The 18,884-nt window shown below is 40.7% G+C and overlaps 2 protein-coding genes across 6 annotated transcripts in view; both read right to left on the bottom strand.

Moving 5' to 3' along the window:
- Positions 1–3,650: 3,650 nt before the first annotated feature.
- LOC309711062 (small ribosomal subunit protein eS17-like) lies at positions 3,651–7,449 on the bottom strand. 2 transcript variants are annotated; one of them, XM_082541066.1, is made up of 5 exons: positions 7,355–7,449; positions 6,478–6,629; positions 4,762–4,867; positions 4,472–4,537; positions 3,651–3,777 (listed from the first exon to the last, which is right to left on the bottom strand). In XM_082541066.1, exons 1-5 carry the CDS (start codon positions 7,355–7,357, stop codon positions 3,700–3,702), a joined length of 405 nt encoding a protein of 134 aa, XP_082397192.1. In that variant the 5' UTR covers positions 7,358–7,449; the 3' UTR covers positions 3,651–3,699. The 2 variants fall into 2 exon arrangements, with proteins under 2 accessions (XP_082397192.1, XP_082397191.1); XM_082541065.1 differs by lacking the exon at positions 7,355–7,449 and adding an exon at positions 6,890–6,916.
- Positions 7,450–8,939: 1,490 nt separating this feature from the next.
- csnk1g1 (casein kinase 1, gamma 1) overlaps positions 8,940–18,884 on the bottom strand; it is a 40,084-nt gene continuing 30,139 nt past the window's right edge. For all 4 annotated transcript variants that reach the window (XM_082539101.1, XM_082539103.1, XM_082539102.1 and 1 more), the window contains 2 exons: positions 18,691–18,797; positions 8,940–13,096 (listed from right to left, as the gene is read on the bottom strand). In XM_082539101.1, coding sequence (XP_082395227.1) covers positions 13,042–13,096; positions 18,691–18,797 — 162 coding nt within the window. In that variant the 3' untranslated portion in view covers positions 8,940–13,041. The remainder of the gene's footprint in view (positions 13,097–18,690; positions 18,798–18,884) is intronic.

Genomic DNA, 18,884 nt, shown 5'->3' with positions numbered 1-18,884 from the left:
CTGGTTGTCTCTCATTATAACCTTACCTGTAATCACAGTAAGCAGCAGTTCACTTATTTGGTTTCAATACCTCCTTTACCTGATTTCAGAATCAGTATTTGCTTCATCTGACTTCAACAATTTCAACAGAAAACTGCAGTTTACTGTATGATACAATTCTCATTACAATCCTTATTTTATTGTCTCCCAATCAAATCTATCTAATACTGTAGGTTTCACTGTAACATCTCAGTAAGTCATCAGTATTTCCCACTCCCCTTTCTATCAAATATCCCTGCAGTACTTCCTCATAGGCCTATTATAGTTTAGAACCACTGGAGTAGTGGCCTGTGGTATATTGAACCTGTGGGGGAGAACATGTAATTGTCTAACTGTAGTATATGACTCTTCTGTATGACTGATTTTATGGTCTTTACTCTATTTTAGAGAATAATGTCATTGGAAGGAGATGAGACCCCTCACATCCTGGTGTTCGTGGATAAAGCTGGCTTCAACCTGGCCAAGGGCCAAAGACGTGGCCATAATATTATTGGCCACCTGGCCACAGTGGATGTCCCAGGTCAGCGAGGGGGCAATATAACTATGTGTGCTGCCATTTCTGAGAATGGTGTGGCCACTCACATCCCCAGTCTTGGCCCATACAACACACACAAGCTCCTCATCTTCTTGGATCGCCTTTATACCGATTTTATCCCTGAAAATGAGAGAGGTCTCATAGGGCCTCACCTACCCATTTATGTAATTGTGTGGGACAATGTCAATTTCCACCATAGCCCACTCATTAGGGGCTGGTTTGCAACGCATCCAAGGATGGTCATGGGGTTCCTACCACCTTACTCTCCTCAATCCGATAGAGGAGTCTTTCTCTGCTTGGAGGTGGAGAGTGTATGAGCATCATGCTCAGGATCAGCCGTCCCTGCTCCATGCTATGGACGCAGGGGATGGTTGCGGCATGCACGCCGTGTCTTCCCTCGTTGCATCGCAAGAGAAAGTATCCGCTGTGATGTGGACGAGAATCTGTGGCCAGACGGACAACAGCGTGTAAATAATCAGGAGGGTGAAGACAGTGGACAAGAGCGGGAGAATGAGTACAGCGACCACTGAATAAGTCCTTGTTTTTTGATTTTGTGTTCATACAATTTACTACTGTAATGTACATTTTCTTTTTACATATGTATGAAACTTTCTTTGTGTGTGAATAAAAAATGGTTATAATTTCCTTGGTAGTGTGAGTGCAATCTGTGATGGAGGCTACTCATTTCTGTTGTATATTGTTGGTCCTCTGCCATAGTGACAAAACATCTAAACATTTTGTATGGCAGCACTCACACAATGCCAAGGGGACGATGCATTTTGGGGGCACTGACTATTCAGATTAGAAAGAAATGTAGTTTTGACACGAGTGAACTGTTTTAGGAGAGATATGAGCTTTTGCAGGTGGATCATGTTGTTGTGATCAACCATCCAGGTTTATTTTGACAAAAGCATCACGAATGATGGGAATGTCCGATCTGTGTCGAGAAATGAGCCAAAGCTATTGAGAAGGATCTTTGCCATTTTGGAGACACTGACTGTTTAAATGCGAAAGGGATTTAGATTGAAGCCTGAGTGAACAGTTTTGGAAGAGATATGAGCTTTTGCAGGTGAGCTATAGTGTTGTGCTAAGCTGTAAGAGTGTTTTGCCAAATGATCTTAGAGTTTTGAGAATGTAATTTCTGTTTCAAGAAATGAGCCAAACCAATGGAGAATAACTGTAGTACAAGGCTAAGCTAGGGGCTGGTTTCCTGATGCAGGCAGGCTTCAAACACCAGCCATGAATGCTTTTTTTCTCTCCTTTAAAACCTTGGCATTGCATCTGCAGTACAGATCACTTCAACCCTTGTGTTGTCCTTGGGTCATTTTTGTCCTCTAAAGAAATCTTTTGCTATCAAAAATCTGTTTTTTGTTCATCAAATGGTCTGAAAATATTGTAAGGTAGACCCTACAATAATACATAGAAAGTATGCTCACAAGCCTCCATTGCACTAGAGATTTGCATACTTTTTTTTTACCATGTTGTGCAAAGCAATGACCAGTAGGACAAAGCATATGTTGTCCTCTAGTATAATGAGGAGGGAGAATCACTGTTCAGGAACATCCAGGGTTAGAAGATATAGAAAATATTGTCAATATATTTAGAGTATGTGATGCCAGGTCCAGCTGTACATGGAACATGCTAGAGTACAATGTCAAATTATCTGGCCTGCAGTCAGGACACGCGAATTGTCCCTAACATTGCAGGTTTCAAAAAGAAAACAATCACCTGTAACAACTTGTTTGTTGGCCTGCAACTGCAGAAAAGAAAGCTGTCCATGATGGGACCAGTGCAGAGGAATAAACTTGAGCTTCCTCCTGCACTTGTGTCAAATATGGACACACCTTCGTCCTCATGAAAGTTTACCTTCACTCAGACCCATGCCCTGGTGTCCTACCATGCCAAAATATAGAAAACTGAAGGGTAATGAGTTGGAATAAAGATGAATAAAACCTTGAAACACAGAGATGGATGATATTTTATACTCATGGCTTTATAAACAGTCAAAGCAAACGGGGTCATTTTTGAGCCCAGAGGACAACAGATGTGATTATTTGCTGCCAGTAAAAAACTTGAAGTAGTTTAAAAACAGCTTTCTAAATTAACTTTGACATAAACCCATCTGTGATCATCTGTTAAAGCAACCGACTCTGGTTGTGAAACGATAATCACAATAACTGATGATTTAATTTATTTTTTACCCGAAAACAAAGAAAAAATTCATTTTTATGAGGTTTTTATCACTTAAATTTGAAATGGAATAAAAAAAAAAAATTGTGTCAAAATGTTTGAATTGAGTTTTAATTAAAAGTGGGGAAAAAATCCACTTCATATTAATTAAGTATCAATCAAACTAGATGGAGACATTTTTGACCCCTGAGGACCACAGGTGGGATTATGTGCTGCCATTTAAAATTTATAAAGGCTTCAAAAAAAAAAAAAAAAAAAAAAACTTTCTCACTAAAGTTCAACATACAGCACTCTGTAGTTAGTCAGTCAAAATTATCTAATCAATTAAATATTTTATTTTCTTGTTTTATTTCCACTTGAAAACACAGTGAACTTTATGTAAACAAGGTCTGGTGGCCCTAAAATGTTGCCTAAATTTTGTGTTAATGTGTTGGTCTTAAGTAAAACTAAGGTGCAACACTGAATTGATTGACAATTTATACTTTATATTTTAAAAAACACTCAAATGAAGTGGGGACATGTTTGACCACAGGTGTATGGAAATCGGGAGGACATTATGAGGGTTAATTACACCAACTACTTTGTGTGACTCGACTCAGCCCAGTGCAATTACATTACCAGAAGCACAAGACATTAGAAGCACCTGATTCTGTTAATACCACTGCCCAACTATTGAAGCAGAATAGTGTTTGAGTACTTGAAATTCACTTAAAAGTACCATGGCCATACTGTGGATTCCCATGATGCAATGAGCCTCTTCTCATTTACCACTACTACCTATCCAAAGCGCTTCTATTGACTTTCTCAGTAAGGGCAGTTTGGCTGATGAGAACGTGCACTCCTTAATGTTCATGTATGTTTTAGGAAAGATCCAGAAAGCTTTAAATTGAACATTTTTAACAACTGTCTTTATTCAGAGGCCATCAAACATGATTTTAAAGTCCTCGTGGCGTCTTGAAGTTCATCCCGATGGACGGCTGAGTGACTTGAAGATTGGAAAGGCCACCAAAGTCCTACAAGAAGAAGAAAGTTTTAGTGATTTAAACAACCAAGTTAAAAGCTGTGACATGACAGTTCAGCTAGCAATGACACCTCAGACTAAATAAAAACTAATGATAAACAAGTGACTTTGTTGCCCAGACTATTTCTCATTTTTACCCCGACTGGATTACAGGTGGATGCAGCCATTGTGATTCTGAGTCCATAAACTCAGAAAAAAGTTTACAGAAGTCACAGAAAAAGAAGACATGCCAGTGTTTTCTGTTTCTATATTTATATTTTCTCTGCTTTTTAATGTATTGGATTCTTAATTTTGCTCACCCTGCTCTAACCACACACCACAGCCTAAATTGGACGCATGACGTATAAATATGGGCATGCTTTAACTCTGCAAAGACTCAGTCAGTTAAAAATGTAAAAAAATGTAAATGTCAGTTAAAAAACAGGTGATTGCTCCACCCTTTTAATGCACTCATTTAATGTGTGTAGAACTACTTCCTTCCCACCCCCACTAAACACACTGGTACTTAAATGGCCATTATTGATAAATTACACCTGGCAATTTCTTTGCAATGTGCCCATTATGTTCTCTATCAAAATATTAAGTGTTACTAACGGAAATCATACGTCAGGGTTCTGCTGGAAATTCAGAAGGACTTTCAATTATGTGGCAACCAAATAAATCAGCAAATAACATCTGAGACTCACCAACATCTTGAGCATTTCTTTTGTGTCTGGATCCACCTCAATGATCTCCTGGTCCAGAGCAGAAATCTACAGGATGAGAGACACAAATGAGCCACCTGAACTGTCCTTTCACCTCCATGTTTACTCCAGCAACAGCTGGAGAGAAATGCTCAGTGACAACAAAGATGCTTAAGGAAGCCCGTGGACACTCGAGCGGCAGCTCAACGTAGCCCGACACGAGGTGCGCAACCTAAGGCACGGGGAGCACTACAGTCAGCCATCACAGGTAGGACAGAAGACAGTGAACTGACCTCTGGGACGTAGTTGTCCCTCCTCTCTCTCTCCTCCTCCTGCAGCTTGATTGAGATTCCTCTGACTGGACCGCGCTGGATACGCTTCATCAGGTGTGTCACATACCTGAGACACAAGTGAGCACAAACATGCAATCAGAAACCTACAGCAGATTAGTACACATTTTTTCTGACTGTAAGCAGTTCACATTTCTACGTACTCCAAACCTCCAGCAGCAAAATACAAATGTTTCTAAGTTTAACTTTGTTTTTTTAGAAGTTTTATGATTTAACTTTTGTTCAACATGTCTGAAGTTTTAGTTAATTCAGACCAAACACAGAAAATATTCCAAACAGCAATGGTGGAGTTTAAATGAGTGGCTACTGTGCACCAGTTCATAACTACATTTTGAGTGTGAGAGGAAGCGGGAGTACCTGGAGAGAACATGCAAACTGCCTAATGGCAGACTTGAACCTGACCTTCTCGCTGTAAAGCAAATGCACTGTCCCCAACCCGAATCACATTTAAACTTTATTGCCACTCTGGTTCTTCACCGGCTTCATTCAAGAGGTAACAAAGAAGATATATCAGCGCTAAATCATGTGAGTGTCACCTTTTTCTCAAAGAAAAATTAGAAAACCCAAAAAGCAACCCCCCCCCCCAAATTAAAAGAAAAAAAATTAAAAATAGTAGATGCCACTCGTATAAAACACAACATATCAATCTCATTCAATATCAAAAAACAAACACGCACAAATGAAGACAAAGCCTGAATTCAAGAATAAAACAGTGTTCATGTTTCATTGACATGACGAGCTGTAGGAAATCAGAGGGAGGAATTCTCAGAGGTTCTGACTTGGGGTGCACCATCTCTGCACCCCAAACATGCAACAGCTGATTGGAAAACTTCATTTTTTTACGCCAACAGCTCCACATGTGCTGCTTTGCGGTCCTTCAAAATCCTTACTTTACGTCACTGGAAACTGATTACATAAGCATTTGCCTAATGCTGATTGGTTGACAAGGGGCACAGATTCGGGAAGTTTGTTTTCACCATGAAAAACAACTTCAGAGATATGGCATGAAAAGCATAGACAGTGTACATTTTTCACTGTTTTTAAACAATCTGCTTCACTTCAGCTCTTTGTTTGCTCCAACTTCACTCTTCTCCATGGCCAATGGGCCAACAGTAGACAAGCAAGAGTGGCCCACAGACCGGTTATACCACATACTTTGTACACTGCCTCCATCTGACAACAAAGCTCACTGCAGGTAGACGGGCCATCCCTGGACTGCCAGCGAACTGCAAACACCCTACCCCTGCTGTCAGACTGAGGTCGGATAAAGTTCAACATAAATTAACCACTAGTTTTTGTTTTTTTACATCCGTTTTGAGCCACTTTAGGACAAAGGAACCACACCAAGGGGAAAACCAAGCCAGATTTTGATTTAAAGCTACACTTGGAAAAAATTACTACCATCTACAAGTCAGCTAGCTAAACGCTTGGCCCCACCAGACCTCAAATACATCTATGTGGGCTGCTCTGACATTCTCCTGTGCGGTGTGCTCGGACAGGGACAGAGGTTCATAAATAATGTTTGATCTCTCAGGATAGTGAAGCTGTGCTGAAGAAATAACAGCATGTTGTAGCTGAAATCCTCTGCCTTAAATCTGTGCTTAACAAATCATGATCTGAGGCTAAAGCAGGAGTGCACACAGCCGAAACCCCACTCACCCTGCAATCTTGTTACGCAGAGGTTTGCTAGGGATGATGGCGATCTCCTCGCACACCCTCTTGTTGGTGTGGAAGTCGTTGCCCAGTCGTGTGTAGTACTTCTCGATGATCACCCTGGCGGCCTTCTTGACCGTCTTGGTCCTGACTCGACCCTGGAGGAGGAGGCACACAGACTTAGATTTCGTGTGTATGAATTGCTGAAGAAGGAATTTCAAATATCTTCACTGATTCCCCCAAAAGACACGGTCTGGAGTTTAAAAACTTTGGCATAAGAGAAAAGGTATGACAGCTTTTAGTGGCAAAGTGTGTCACAGGTTAAAATTACGTAGTGACAGATCATATGACGGAATGTAAAGTGAGTTTAAACGTCTATAAATCACATTTAACGACTTATTTAACAAACGAAACTTACATATTTAGACATTAATGGCCAATAAACGTTAAAACATATTTTGAGTACATTGAACACAAACTCATCACCATCAAGTCACCGAGCAGCTAGTCCCCGTGCAAAACATTGCCACGGTAAAGACGGGTAAACGGAAGTCAAGTTGTCCTTATGAACAAACTTTCCTCCAACAACTAACGGACATTAACTCGGTATGAGAAGCATACAAACACGAGCGGAGCCAAACTGTTGCCGACTGCCCGTAAAGGTGCACCGCGAAACTGCGGCTTGGTGCCCGGTTACTTCGGGAGCAGTCAGTCTGTGTTTACATGGTTAACGCCACCAAAGTGCGTCGAAAACCCGCTTTTATAAATCTTCGTGTCGCCTGTGTGCAGACTGACGGTAGTAGCCGCTCGGTGACGGGACAGCCAGTGAGGATTGTGAAGGATTGTGGAGGACGACTAGATGAAATGCTTTCCGTGGACCCACCATGTTGACTCGGACCGGTGGAAAAGGGTTAACGCACGCTCACACCGGAAGTTTATAGTTTAGAGGCTGCGCTGCTACAGCGTAGTGAGCAGTCTCGCCGCCTGGCGGTGGGAGGAGAAAACATCACGTTACTGTGAACTATTTTTTTGTTATGCACATAAATCAAGATTTGGGTTTCTATCTCAAAATTTCAATTTAATAAATCAACATTAGAATTAGGATTAGTGTCAGGGTCACGGTTAGTGTTGAGCTGAGCCTTAAAAAACTTGAAATGCTGAGGAAATCATTCCAACTGATGCAAAAGAAAATTAAATTAAATCAACATTTTGAGATTTGAACCAAATTTTGTAATTTTGTCTTACAGATGACAAGTTGCTTTAACAGCACAAACATTCGTTCATATGCATACATTACTTTGCAGCAATAAAAAAAATTGAGAAATAACCAGTTACATTTTTTTTAATTACAGTCACCATTTCATGTTTTTAACTAATTAGACTGATACAGTAAATTAAAACCTGGAGTGCACTGCTCAGAGGTTTAACATTTTGCTACAAAATGAAATTTTTTGTTTATTTTCAAATATTTTCTGTGCAAAGCAGCCCCAAGGGACTAAGACTGTCTCAGTCCAAGATGAAATTTGATTTTTGAGCGTGAAATATATTTTAATATATTTTTAATTTGCTAAGTGACAGTTTTCAAGCTGTCTAGCAACAAAATATAAATCTTAGGAGTAAAGGGATTTATAAAAAACATTTAAAAAAAGAAATGTGACCCGTCTTTATTAAAACCATTTCACAACTTACATGATAATGTAGCTAAAACTACGTGCAATACCTTATTGTGACAGATGTAAAAAGGAAACGTTTGTCAAAATACCTCCAGCACCAGTTTGTTTTGAAATGGTCCGTTTACATTGGCCGGCCATAATGGTGTTAAAAACCTTTAAAGAGCAAAATCTGAGTTTGTTATGAAATTCCAATTCTAATTCAAAGCCTGCAGATTGACCTTTCCACATCTTAATTCAAGTGAGCTAATTTGTGTATTTTCTTTCCTCAGCTATTTGATGGTAAAAGCTTTATTTTTATGAGCCACATTCTTGTTTTGGCTGCTGTGACACAAATGTATATCTTTTATCAACCCATCCAACTTATTTGCAAGACTAATATTAGACATTTGCCAGTCTATAGGTATCAGCATTAATATCAAACCAATACAATTAAGAAAAAGATGGGAGAAACACCCTTCAACCTTGTAGGAGGTGGTGATGCACTGTTTGTCCACCAGAGGGCAGTATAAAACTTCCACATAAGGAAAAAAATATTGGCTGATATCTCTAATATTTTGGTCTCCTCTATCAGTCAAACTCTAAAACAAAGTAAAACTTGTCTTCAAACAGCTGACCTGATAGAAAACTTCAAAGATCCCTATACAGACACTGAGCTGAAAACAGCATTTCTGGTTTTTGAATATGAAGGTCCAAATCTGCTGGGTTTATAAGTCACACACATTAAAAAAATTGATCAAAGTCAAAACATTTCCTGAAGCAGACTTTACAAAAATCACGTCACAAGAGACATGCCCACAAGGTGGAGAGATCTTTTATTTTACATAAAAAAGGGTGCAAATTGGAGTTTTCCCTTTAGGTGTGGAGGGAATAAAAAGTGATTTTTATAAGGTTCATGTGTGACACATTGTATTATATGAATCCAAAGAGAAAAACAAAAAACAAAACACAAAATAAAATATAGGCATCTCAGATAAAAAGGACCTTTACCTTTCTGCAAATCAAAAATATGAAACCATAAAAAGAAATGTGGGTCCTTCATTCTTGAAGCCCTTGACTAACTCATTCAAATACATTTTTGAAGTGACATTCATATTTCAGCACAATAATATTTATTTACAGTTTTAAGATTCCTCTTAATCATAGGCTCTAAAAAATAAAAACAAACAATGCCGAGGGAGGAGGATAAACTCTGGAGCTGTACAATTTGATTTTCCACAGTCAGGGGAAAAAAAACACAAAAAAAAAAAAAAAAAAACCAGAAAAAGGAAAAAATGATCAGAGAATACGATTTTATATGGATTCCCAACAGAAAACGGACTACAATTGTGAACTCTGTACAATTTACAGTTCAAATAATCATCACAATATTGTAGCAAATGTCACCTCTCCCTCAAAAACAAAACAAAAAAAAATACAGTAAATCCAACACACAGTAAGTCTACAGTACAGCAACGAGGAAAAAGTGCCAGAGAACCCAAAGAGACCGAAGCCGTTCATTCACACTTCACACCGTCCTCTGCTTTGACTAAGTTCCACACATCCAAAGTCTGACTGAAGTGAACTGTGTAAGAAATAATGGCCGCTGAAAAGGAATGAAGACATGAAAATGTTTGATGTATTTTACATGAGGCCTGGAAGCCAAAACTGACTCACTGACCCAACAGTATACGAGCCCTACAGGTGAGGAAATTCGCTGGAGACAGAGAGAGAAAGATAGTCTCCAGGTAAGCCATGCAGATACAAGTCACGCAGAGCACTCCTATACCACTCTGCATGAGGCCAACAGTAAGAAAAGCGGATACATCAGAGTAACATATCGAGCATTTCAGCCGGGAGCTGAAGAGCTGGACAGCCTGCAAGCTTTAACGGAAGAAGAAAATGTCGCAAAGATGATCAGTCACAACATCCGACTCGGGAATAATAAACCTGGTGTCCGGTTTCTCTCCAGTGACATTGTGAATGAAAGAAACCAACAGGAACGACTCGTGAAACACTTTCACTGCAACGCTTTGCTGCGCTGAGCCACGTTTGCTCGAGGATTCTTCCCAAAAATGACAGCGGACCCCTTCAAGGACACATGGTGGAATGCAATCATCCAAAGACAGAAAAAGCTAAAATAATAAAACATTCAACTTCATATTTTCCTGGCACAGGTAAAAGGCATGGGCTAGTAGTAGTCTCAGGAAATGGCACTCAGGGAAATCCATGGGGGGAAAGACTGAAGGCTACAGTCTGGATATCCATATCAGAATACTTTGAGTTTTTTCCTCAGGCAGCTGGAATGAAATGGCCGAGCCGTGTTTGTCTGGGAAAAAATAAACTTTAAGAGGCATTAAGACATATCAGAGACATGAATACCTGTCATTCAGATAGCCTGGTTTTCCCACCGTTCCCCTCAAATCCTATGTGTGGAATTACTATGGTAACGCCCAAGAAAAGAAAAGGGGTAAAAAAAAGAAAAGAAGAAAAGGTCCCGTAGATTTTCAAATTCAAGTACTTTCAATAACACAATAACTTAGACCCCAGAGTAACCAACATGTCAGGGGTTAAAAAAATAATAATAAACTGGAAGCTATACAGTGTAAATACATATAACAAGCAGGTTTACATACTGATTCATTGAGAAATATCTGCAACATCTACAACATCATATTTCTAAAGATGATGGAGACAAACCTGAAACTCCACTCATCTTGGTCTTGGATGAATGAGTGTGTGTGTGGACAGAGGGAAATGGAGTGAAGGGAAGCCGTCATGGCACACACACAAACAAAAAAAGTGGGTGGGGCAAAAAAACAGAAGAGTGTGTGTGTGTGTGTGTGTGTGCGCATTCCCTGCACCCTATAGGGAAGGCCTAGCACACGAGGCAGCTACAATTAAAGTAATAAGCACATTTAAAGTACAGTATTAAGAAGGCAGGGTCTCGTCAGGGAAAGCCGGGGTCAACAAATGTAGTGCAGTCGTGGTCTCAAGCTTTTTTTTGTTTGTTTGTTTAACCTCTCTTACCCCATAAAACCATGGCTATTTGGAATGAAAAAAAAAAATTGCATTCAACAAATTCACATTAGCATAAGATGTAAAATTTAAAAGAAAAAGAACACACATATGGTAATTCATTCTGTTAGGAGGATAGGCAAGGTGACGTACTGAGGATTTTGTTTCAAGGCAGTCCTCCGTGACACTAAATAAAGAGTGAGAATGGTACAGACACGTTCACTTCTCCGCCCTCTCTTTTCTCCTCTCCCGGTGCTGACAAGGAGAAGGGGGTTCAGCAGTCGTCCAAACGTCACCACTTTGCAGCACGTGGGGTCTTCACACTGGTACGCACAAGGGTAACTGGGGGACGGGGGACATCTGGGGGACATCTGGAACACCGTTACACATCATTACACCAAAACGTTCCATTTGGCATCACTTTCTTGGGAATACATCTTCAGTGTGTCAACAAAGGGGAAGTCGTTAACTGCTCTCACACTAGCTGGGAACAGTCTGGTACTCTTTATTACACAGGATACCCAAAAGGGGAGGGGACGGGAAAAAGAAAAGGAAAAAAAAGACACTGAAATCTCACATTAACTATGCCGCCAACGTGTCATCCAAGTGGTGATGTGACTGCGGTCGGTTGGTCGGTCAGTAGGTTGGTCGGGGGGTTAAGGCATTGGACAGAAGCGTTTCAGAGGCTGTGATTCTCCAAAAGTGCCTCACATCACTTTTTCCTCATGTTATTCCAAAGCATCCCCCAATGTCTACAAGATCAACAACATTTAAGACCCTCCCACCTAGTTTTGGTCACCCTTTTTTTTCTTCTTCTTTTTTTTTTTTTTTTAAAACATTGGTCTCAGCTCCCCAACTGCAATTTCATTCCCGTGCACGTGACAGATTATATAAATGCTTTAAAGTCATTTATTTTACTGTCCATACATTCAGTGCGTATGTTTAAGAATTAGTAGGAAAAACTGGTGGAAACCGAGAGATAAATAGCATAAATAGCATTTGTTTTCCCACCCCCCTGCATCTACAAGTGTCATGTTGCTGCTCAGCGAAGGGTAGGAGCAAAAACTGCAGGAGAGTCCAAAGAGACTGTAGTGTGTTTTGACAGCAGCGAGGTTAAGGGAGCGCTTTAACCAAGCAGCATGAGCAGAGAACACTGTACATGAGGCGTCTCTGTTTTCTGATGTCTCAGGCCCCGGTCCCAGTGCCAGAGTTGACCTCTTTGGAGGACGGGGGGAAAAGAAAACAACAACAACAAAAAATATAACGTGCAGAGGCCAAATGGCAGACTGATGCTCTTTGTGCCTGTATGTGACGATAGGCGGTTACACTCTTGGCTCTTCTTGTGTTACATTCAGTTCCTACATCAGGAATCATCATAAAGGGCTTTGTGTCATAATGAGTTTGCAAACTGAGGGCAGGATGCATTTAGGAGATTAGAAAGGAACTGAAGATGATGATTTTATGAGTCAAGCAGGAATCGTAGTGAAGCAAGTTTCCACAGGAGGTGCCATCTCTTCCTCTTCAGGAGAAAAAAAAAAATACTGATGTTGGGAGTCTTGGGGGAGGAAGGAAAAAAGATTATCCTCTGCAAAATTCCATCAGAAAGGTGTTTTCCCCATTTGGCTGACTGACCTGCAACACAACCCGGCACAGCTTGACAGAGGGGTGGAGGGCGAAGAAGAAGAAAAAAGACAACAACAAAAAAAAAATCCCACAAGAAGACACAAGCATCTTGTACATCTCAGCAAACCGTTTTTAAACTTGTCCAAAAAACGGAGAACAATTCAATCAAGATCTCTCAGATGACTCCCTCTTCTATTCTGAACGGGACCTTACTGATTTCGAATAAAATCCCAATCGACTGAGCCAAACAGCTGGAACGTTTCAGGCTGGTGCTGCGTGATCATTTTTGCCGTGGCGTGTTCTTCTTCCGTTTCCGCTTGAAGAAACAGCAACACCTGCAGAAAGACGTGGACGTTAAATGAGCGCGTGGATGAGAGAAGCACGAGAAAGAACAAACACGGCAGTGTGTTAAATATCACAGGAGCCTCATCTGAGTCTTATTTCTTTGTCTTTTAAACCAGAACAGTAAGAACTCAGTAACACCTTAACATGGACACGATGGATGTGTTCCCATCCACCAAGCGTTTGCGTACTCACCTCCCACCATTTTAACAGACAAATGGCAGAGGAACAAAAACTACAAACTGACTCTGAAGGCAATACTTGTAGGTAAAATCTTTAAAATTAAAAAGGAAGCAGTGAACACAAAAGTCACAGGACACGGTGAGCCTGAACGGTTAATAAGAACATACAAAGACAAGAAAAAAGCAGATTAGGACATAGGACAGTGACTGGGTACCCTCAGATTCATTTAATATTTAACAAATAGTGGTGTTCCATGCAAAAAGGCTGTAACCTAAAGTCAAATGTTTAGTTATAAAGGAGCCATAATTAAAAAGACAGTTTTTCTTTCTGGCCTGATATTATTTATTAATGTTTGTCAGGCAGCAAGGTTTACTAAATGCAGAAAACGGGCAGAAACTTGGCAGTAAACACAGCTGACAATGTTTGTGGGCACTATATAATATGCACCAGTGAGAGTCTGGTTACATTTTGTAAATAACTCCACTGGGCCCAGCCTAGGCTGGTCCACTCCCTGTCCCATGAGTCTGATGTGGACGAGCAGAGAGGGACTCACCACAGGTTGAGCATTTTCACGCAGCTACAGAAGGAGGAGAAGGAGGAGGAGCAGGAGGAGAGTAAAGAGAAAAGAAAGATAGATTAATACAGCGAGACCGAGATGATGGGGCTGGGAACATGCCACACAAACATGCACACACACGCACCAACAGGACACAGGTGGACACAGAGACAGAAAGTTAAGAGAGGTTAAAAGAGAGAAGGTCACAGAGAAGGTCACAGAACATCCCTGCAGCTTATTATGTCTCCTAGAATTCCCGGGAACGGGAGTGATACGGCATCACGTTTTGAGCATGTTTCTAAAATGTTAAATCCTTTAATAAAAGCTGCTTGGTGTGTAGATCATTGTGTCCTTATACTTACTTCATTTTCTATGTTAAACACAATGAACCACAAGAGTTGACATTTACGTGCTCACTTAAACTGGGCAAATGTGCACTGTGGGTGGCTAGACTTTTTAATGCTACAACAAGTACTAACATAACGTAGTGCAACTATTTTTGTTTAGTAAAACAATTAACTAGATTTGTTCTATCCCATAAATAGGTGAAAATATTAATGCAAAAAACCAAAAAAAAAACCCCGAACATGTGGGTATTCAGTCACATGACCACTAATCATGTGACTTTAACTTGTCTCCTATTTTGGACACAGGATGCTGTAGAGTCTAATGGACCAGTTTCTAGGCCCACAGGCCTAGTTCCACTACAGCTCAATGTTTGCAGACAAGTTAGTTTCATGCAAACTACAAACGACCGTATCAGTATCATTAGCGCCCAAACCGAGGTTTTCACTGCGACGCACTCTTTGTGACTACTTTCACATGGAAAAAGCCGGCAACAGCCAGCAACTACTTGCCAATAAAGTTGGGGAGAATAGACATTTTTCCCTAGCAACCTGTGTTTGCCAGATGATCACCAACCAGTCTCTAGGGCTGTGCAACTGAGGCTTAACATTTTAAACTGGTCCTATGAAGACAGCCTTTTGTCTTTTTTAGATTGAGTCCATGATTGTGAATAAAAATGTCATATTATTTCAGCTTAACTACACCAAATATTTCCTATAAGGCCAATTTTAAATCAATTTGCCATCATTATGTCATTAAAAAAATAAAAATAATTTTTTTGTTTGATGGGGCATCAAAGAGGAGATGGGCACAAAACACACCAATCATAATATCACGCAATCGTGTGAAAGGAGACAACAGCAGCAAGGCCGGCCATCTGGGCAGAGACAGAAATGAATGCACATTAAAAACAGAACACGCAGCTCGGAGATTCAGGAGGCGACACTTTATAAACACTGTTGTTAAAGCTGGTTCATGGTTAATCGCTTCAGCATTAAACTTTCCCAGACAGCTGAACTGAACTTATCTAAAACATGTTCATAGGTAATTATATGTAAAGCATATTAAAACGCAGTACACAATGAGTGATTTTTTTCCTGGGGTGTTAAGGGGTTCAATAGTGTGCTCGCTCTCATTTTGATGTGTTACTAGAACACCAGTGTATACATAAACTACATGAAGTAAGAGCATAAAATGGACCAGCAATTCAGCAAGGTGTTCTGTTAAACACTTACTATTTATTTATATATATACACACTGTTACAGTTTGTCAGGGACGTGCTATGAAGTTCAGTCCTCACGACGTTTTAGCGGTCGAGCAGCTGCCCGAAGGCTGCGGCCAGAAATGTCTTAAAATCATCAAAACAATTTTGTTTTTGGGTTAACTACTTCATTTTTTTTTTTTTTAAGGCTCAGTTGGGCTGTTGCTGATTCTGAGGTTACTTACTCAGTGGGCCGGTTATTAAAAATTGATTTTAATTGAAGAAATTTGTGAATAATTGAAATTAAAAAAGTAAAAAGTAAATATCCTCTGCTCAAATTTTGTTTATTTGCATGTAAAATTAAAAGTTACGCACAATCTAATTTGTTTACTTATATTTCTTTTCTTTTTTTAAACTCCTCTATTTTTATTGGTCTTATTTGACTTTGTTTGATGTCTGGACTTTAATGTAAAGCACTTGGAGCTGAAAGCGCTGTATGAAATAGGCCCAGCATCATAAATCTTTCCACCGCAGACTTGAATCTAGACCAGTCAAGTGGTCCAGTGCTGAAGTTAAATTGGAATGGCTGCCTCCCTCAATCAATATCATAAAGCATGGTGGAGAAAGAAAATGTGTTTAAAGTTGATTCCTACATTTCTGTTATTACTTCCGTTTCAAACTATGCATCTCCTCATTATTATATACTGTTTAGTCTGAGAGCTGTGTGAATCCTAAGAGCTGCCCTCACTTCTTGTCAGTCAGACGAACCGTGTGATGCACAGCAGTTTTTTCAGTGACTGGCCAGCCATGCAGCGTGGCACCATTCCAGCTGCTGATGCTTAAGACTGGCACCATTTACCGGTTAGTTCCTGCTACCAGCTCAAACCAGTGCCAACACTAATTTCAATGATTTTTACACTACAGTGGGGCAAAAAAGTATTTAGTCAGCGACCGATTGTGCAAGTTCCCCCACCTAAAATGATGACAGAGGTCAGTAATTTGCACCAGAGGTACACTTCAACTGTGAGAGACAGAATGTGAAAAAAAAAAATCCATGAATCCACATGGTAGGATTTGTAAAGAATTTATTCGTAAATCAGGGTGGAAAATAAGTATTTGGTCAATAACAAAAATACAACTCAATACTTTGTAACATAACCTTTGTTGGCAATAACAGAGGTCAAACGTTTACTATAGGTCTTTACCAGGTTTGCACACACAGTAGCTGGTATTTTGGCCCATTCCTCCATGCAGATCTTCTCGAGAGCAGTGATGTTTTGGGGCTGTCGCCGAGCAACACGGACTTTCAACTCCCGCCACAGATTTTCTATGGGGTTGAGGTCTGGAGACTGGCTAGGCCACTCCAGGACTTTCAAATGCTTCTTACGGAGCCACTCCTTTGTTGCCCGGGCGGTGTGTTTTGGATCATTGTCATGTTGGAAGACCCAGCCTCGTTTCATCTTCAAAGTTCTCACTGATGGAAGGAGGTTTTGGCTCAAAATCTCACGATACATGGCCCCATTCATTCTGTCCTTAACACGGATCAGTCGTCCTGTCCCCTTGGCAGAAAAACAGCCCCATAGCATGATGTTTCCACCCCCATGCTTCACAGTAGGTATGGTGTTCTTGGGATGCAACTCAGTATTCTTCTTCCTCCAAACACGACGAGTTGAGTTTATACCAAAAAGTTCTACTTTGGTTTCATCTGACCACATGACATTCTCCCAATCCTCTGCTGTATCATCCATGTGCTCTCTGGCAAACTTCAGACGGGCCTGGACATGCACTGGCTTCAGCAGCGGAACACGTCTGGCACTGCGGGATTTGATTCCCTGCCGTTGTAGTGTGTTACTGATGGTGACCTTTGTTACTTTGGTCCCAGCTCTCTGCAGGTCATTCACCAGGTCCCCCCGTGTGGTTCTGGGATCTTTGCTCACCGTTCTCATGATCATTTTGACCCCACGGGATGAGATCTTGCGTGGAGCCCCAGATCGAGGGAGATTATCAGTGGTCTTGTATGTCTTCCATTTTCTGATGATTGCTCCCACAGTTGATTTTTTCACACCAAGCTGCTTGCCTATTGTAGATTCACTCTTCCCAGTCTGGTGCAGGTCTACAATACTTTTCCTGGTGTCCTTCGAAAGCTCTTTGGTCTTGGCCATGGCGGAGTTTGGAGTCTGACTGTTTGAGGCTGTGGACAGGTGTCTTTTATACAGATGATGAGTTCAAACAGGTGCCATTCATACAGGTAACGAGTGGGGGACAGAAAAGCTTCTTACAGAAGACGTTACAGGTCTGTGAGAGCCAGAGATTTTCCTTGTTTGAGGTGACCAAATACTTATTTTCCACCCTAATTTCCGAATAAATTCTTTACAAATCCTACCATGTGAATTCATGGATTTTTTTTTTTTTCACATTCTGTCTCTCACAGTTGAAGTGTACCTCTGGTGCAAATTACTGACCTCTGTCATCATTTTAGGTGGGGAACTTGCAGAATCGGTGGCTGACTAAATACTTTTTTGCCCCACTGTACTTGTGTGCTGTAGAGATTGTCGTCTATGTTAATGGTTGATTGGCTGGGCACAGGCATGAGGGGGTGCATTAGTTAATCTACAGTACTGTGCAGAAGTCTTGAGGCAACCCTTCATTTCTTTATTTTTTGCTGCCATGGAGCCAGGCTTTCCTGTAATTTTTTAAGAGCTCTTGAGCAATAGTTCTCCAGGCATTCTGTCGGCCAGTGGCTGCTTTTTTTCTTCAGTATGTTAAACCACTTAACACTGACCTATGAATCACTCAAGGATAAAATGGCACCTAACTCAAAGGATGAACTAGTGTTGTGTCTACACATAAACAACTTTGCAAAGAACTTTAGGCATATTGTTACTAGCAGCCCATCGTAAAAACAAAACTTGTTTCCATTTTAAGTTGAATCTAGGAAAAATCTTAAAGATAACATAGTTTGATAGATATAAAATAGTTTTGTATTTTTTCCTCCACCAGGGTGATTTCCAAAGAGCTATTAAAGAAATGAGGGCTGGCTTTTACTTTTGCACAGTACTGTACAATGGCTTTTTTTATTTTTACAGAAAAGGAAAATTCACTGAGGGATATAGAGACTGGTTGCAGATCGTAAACCCACACACCCAGACAGATAAGAGGGGCAGGTGGAAGATGACAGCTGGTGGCTGGAGCTGTCACAATTCCAGACAATAGCAAAAGGAGACAGAGGGAGGTAAAGAGGGAAAGAGAGGAAGCGACAGATGGACATGGAAGAGAGTCGTGGTGGCTATATGACACATACTTGGCCTCGTCGGGCGGATGCTCCTCTGGCGGAGCTGTAATTGGGGCGTTGGAATGAACAGCCAGCGGATCGTCTGCATTCAGCTCCCCGTTGGTTGAACTGACCACCTGTGACACAGACTGGTGTTAAGTTCAGTTAAACCACTTATGTTTGTCCACACAACAGATACGTATGGAAAAACCAGATACTGCTGT

This window comes from Aulonocara stuartgranti (assembly GCF_965226115.1).
Source record: "Aulonocara stuartgranti genome assembly, chromosome: 1".
NCBI lineage: Eukaryota > Metazoa > Chordata > Actinopteri > Cichliformes > Cichlidae > Aulonocara > Aulonocara stuartgranti.
The sequence above is the reverse complement of the archived record's forward strand: the minus strand, read 5'-3'. Positions and strand labels throughout refer to the sequence as shown.

Coding starts and splice junctions, on each gene's coding strand:
- LOC309711062 (XM_082541065.1), bottom strand. Junction 4,868..6,477: donor CTGCGTAACAAGATTGCAGG/GTGAGTGGGGTT, acceptor CTTGTGTCTCAG/GTATGTGACACACCTGATGA. Junction 4,538..4,761: donor GGGACAACTACGTCCCAGAG/GTCAGTTCACTG, acceptor CTCATCCTGTAG/ATTTCTGCTCTGGACCAGGA.